We start from the raw sequence: 3,746 nt of genomic DNA, 5'->3' as shown, positions 1-3,746 counted from the left end.
AAATTATTTATTAATAAATATATTAATATTTCTAATATTATTTTTTATTTATATTTAAATTTAAATTCAATACTTATATTTTTTATTTAATAATTATTACTTAAGAAGTTTTTATTTTATAATTATCTATAAAAATAAATTCATTTTTTGCCAATAAATGAAATGAAACTTTTTTAATTAATATTTGGTTTATAAATATTTTATAAATTATAAATATAATATATATATCAAATAAAATATATTGTTCATTCCATACAAAAATTTAGGCTAATAAAAAGTTGGATTGTTAATTAATAAATTTCATATTTTTTACTTTGATATGGTATAAAAAGTTTCTTAATAGAGATTAATATTTTGTATTTTATATATTTTAAAAGAATTTGAAAATAAATTTCATTTTATTTATATCATAAATACTGAAATTAAATTTCAAAAATTTCATTACTATTTAAATTTGTTTGCCATTAAAAATATTAAAGTATATTAATTTAATTTATTTTATATAAAAAAATAATGATAAAATAAAGGCTATTGATTATTAGTTTGAAAATAACTCTATTAAATCATTTTTACAATTCTTTAAAATGCTTTTATTTAATATGAAATTTTGAATAATTAAATATTTAAAGTTAATTAAATTTATAAATTTAAATAATAATTTTTAATTTTATTTAAATAAAATATTAAATATTATTTGTAATTTATTATTTAATTAATTATATAATATTTTGTTTTTTATACATTAGAAATTTATATTTTATTATTTTTACATATTTAATTGCTATTCCATATAAATAATTTATTTAAATTTCAAAAGAATAAATCTTTCAATATATAATTTTTTAATTTGAAATAAATAACAAAATTATTATATTGATGTTTGTGCTATATAACTAATTTTTTTATTCTGACTATTTATTTTTGAAAATACAGAAGAATATGTAATATTAATCAGTCATAATGTTGACATCACTATAATTTTTAAAATGTGAATATAATTTATAAAAAATAAAATAATTAAAATAATATTGTATATTAATTATTTAGGATAATATAAAAATCATTATACAAAAAAAAATTTAAAATTCATAATTTTATGATATCTTATTTTTATTAAAAGAAATAATATAAGTAATAAGTACCATATAAAAATTATTATAAATTTTTAGAAGAAAAAATATTTATAAAAATATAAATAAAAAATTAATTATTAATTTCATAAAAATTATTGTATGATTAATTTTTTTTTAAAAAAAGCATATGTAATACAATATAAATAATAATATTTTATTTATTAAAAATCTAAACATTAAGATAACTAATATCTAAATAAATTTATTTTAGAGTTATTAAAAATAAAATTTTATTAATAATTATATTTATTTCATATAAAATTCCATAAATTATTATTTATATATATTTAAAAAAAAAATGAAAAATAATATTTTAGTAATCTTGATTATTTCATTATTTATCAATTAAATTAAATCTGCTAATTGTCCTGTTGGAACTGAAACTAACACAGCCGGATAAGTTGATGATCTAGGAAATCCTGCAAATTGTGTTAATTGTTAGAAAAACTTTTATTATAATAATGCTGCTGCTTTCGTTCCTGGTGCTAGTACGTGTACACCTTGTCCATAAAAAAAAGATGCTGGTGCTTAACCAAATCCACCTGCTACTGCTAATTTAGTCACATAATGTAACGTTAAATGCCCTGCTGGTACCGCAATTGCAGGTGGAGCAACAGATTATGCAGCAATAATCACAGAATGTGTTAATTGTAGAATTAATTTTTATAATGAAAATGCTCCAAATTTTAATGCAGGTGCTAGTACATGCACAGCTTGTCCGGTAAACAGAGTTGGTGGTGCATTGAATGCTGGTAATGCCGCTACCATAGTCGCATAATGTAACGTCGCATGTCCTACTGGTACTGCACTTGATGATGGAGTAACTACTGATTATGTTAGATCATTCACAGAATGTGTTAAATGTAGAGTTAACTTTTACTATAATGGTAATAATGGTAATACTCCTTTCAATCCAGGTAAAAGTTAATGCACACCTTGTCCGGCAATTAAACCTGCTAATGTTGCTTAAGCTACTTTAGGTAATGATGCTACAATAACCGCATAATGTAACGTTGCATGCCCTGATGGTACTATAAGTGCTGCTGGAGTAAATAATTGGGTAGCACAAAACACTGAATGTACTAATTGTGCTCCTAACTTTTACAATAATAATGTTCCTAATTTCAATCCAGGTAATAGTACATGCCTACCTTGCCCAGCAAATAAAGATTATGGTGCTGAAGCCACTGCAGGTGGTGCCGCTACTTTAGCCAAATAATGTAATATTGCATGCCCTGATGGTACTGCAATTGCTAGTGGAGCAACTAATTATGTAGCATTATAAACAGAATGTCTAAATTGTGCTGCTAACTTTTATTTTGATGGTAATAATTTCTAGGCAGGAAGTAGTAGATGCAAAGCATGTCCAGCAAATAAAGTTTAAGGCGCTGTAGCAACTGCAGGTGGTACTGCTACTTTAATTGCATAATGTGCCCTTGAATGCCCTGCTGGTACTGTACTCACCGATGGAACAACATCTACTTATAAATAAGCAGCATCTGAATGTGTTAAATGTGCTGCCAACTTTTATACTACAAAATAAACTGATTGGGTAGCAGGTATTGATACATGTACTAGTTGTAATAAAAAATTAACTTCTGGCGCTGAAGCTAATTTACCTGAATCTGCTAAAAAAAGTATATAATGTGATTTCGCTAATTTTTTATCAATTTCCTTATTATTGATTTCTTATTATTTATTATGATGAATGGAATAATAAGTATTGTTTATTTTGTTTATGTTAAGTTTTAAAAATTAAAAAATCAAAAATTTATAAATATTTTTTATATAAATTATAATTATACAATAACTTATAAAACACTTTTTAGAAGAATTTTTGTTTGTAATTTTTAAAGAATTATTTAAAAATTGCAATAAAAGTGCATTTTTTATTTCTAATTTAATAAAAATAAATACGTGATTTTTACTCTTTTAATTTATAGAATGAAATTAGCAAATATAATGTATTTGTAATTAAAAAAACATAAAAGATTTAAATAATAAAATTTAATTCATAAAATTTATTTATTGTTATTTTTAAGTATAAAAAATTATATTTTGTTTACATGTATATATATTAAAATAAAATAAATATAAATTAAAATAAATTAAATAATTTATGTAAAAAAATAAAATAAAGCTGTTAATAGTATTTTAAGAAAACTAAGAATTTAGATGTATAATAAATTAAATAAAATAATATTTTTTTATTAAAAAAAACTTTATAAGTATATAAGAAATTTTTAAAATAAAGCTTTTATTGAAAATTTTTAATTTTTATTAATAAAAGAATTTTATTTAATAATAATACAAAATAATTTTTTTTTTGATTAATATCATATTATTTATTTTATCTTTAAAAAATTAATTATATATAATATATAAATAATATTTTACAAATATATATAAGAATTAAACAAAATAAGCTTATATAATTTATTTAAAAGAAAAATTATTATAGATTAGCAATCGATTATTTTTTTATAAAAAATATTTTTCTATATATTAATAAGTTTCTTAAGTAGTAATAATATATTCTGTAAATTTTAAAAGTTACAAATGATTTATAGACACCATAATGTTAACATAATAAAATATTATATTTTAATTTCA

General features: G+C 19.5%; 1 protein-coding gene across 1 annotated transcript, besides 4 other annotated features; it reads left to right on the top strand. All coding sequences in view use genetic code 6, as the record gives it.

The window, feature by feature from the left end:
• Positions 1-189: 189 nt before the first annotated feature.
• Positions 190-242: a microsatellite.
• A 370-nt stretch (positions 243-612) lies between these two features.
• Positions 613-651: a microsatellite.
• Positions 652-1,431: 780 nt separating this feature from the next.
• On the top strand, positions 1,432-2,925 carry IMG5_069270 (immobilization antigen isoform, putative; the record flags this gene model as incomplete). The annotated part of the gene is made up of 1 exon (XM_004036783.1): positions 1,432-2,925. The coding sequence occupies one exon, from the start codon at positions 1,432-1,434 to the stop codon at positions 2,836-2,838; it is 1,407 nt and encodes a 468-aa protein (XP_004036831.1). The 3' UTR covers positions 2,839-2,925.
• Positions 2,926-3,203: 278 nt separating this feature from the next.
• Positions 3,204-3,270: a microsatellite.
• Positions 3,210-3,246: a microsatellite.
• Positions 3,271-3,746: the final 476 nt, after the last annotated feature.

Source organism: Ichthyophthirius multifiliis (assembly GCF_000220395.1).
Source record: "Ichthyophthirius multifiliis unplaced genomic scaffold scaff_1120509250372, whole genome shotgun sequence".
Taxonomy (NCBI): domain Eukaryota; phylum Ciliophora; class Oligohymenophorea; order Hymenostomatida; genus Ichthyophthirius; species Ichthyophthirius multifiliis.
Note: the sequence above shows the minus strand (reverse complement) of the source record. Positions and strands in the feature narration are given on the sequence as shown.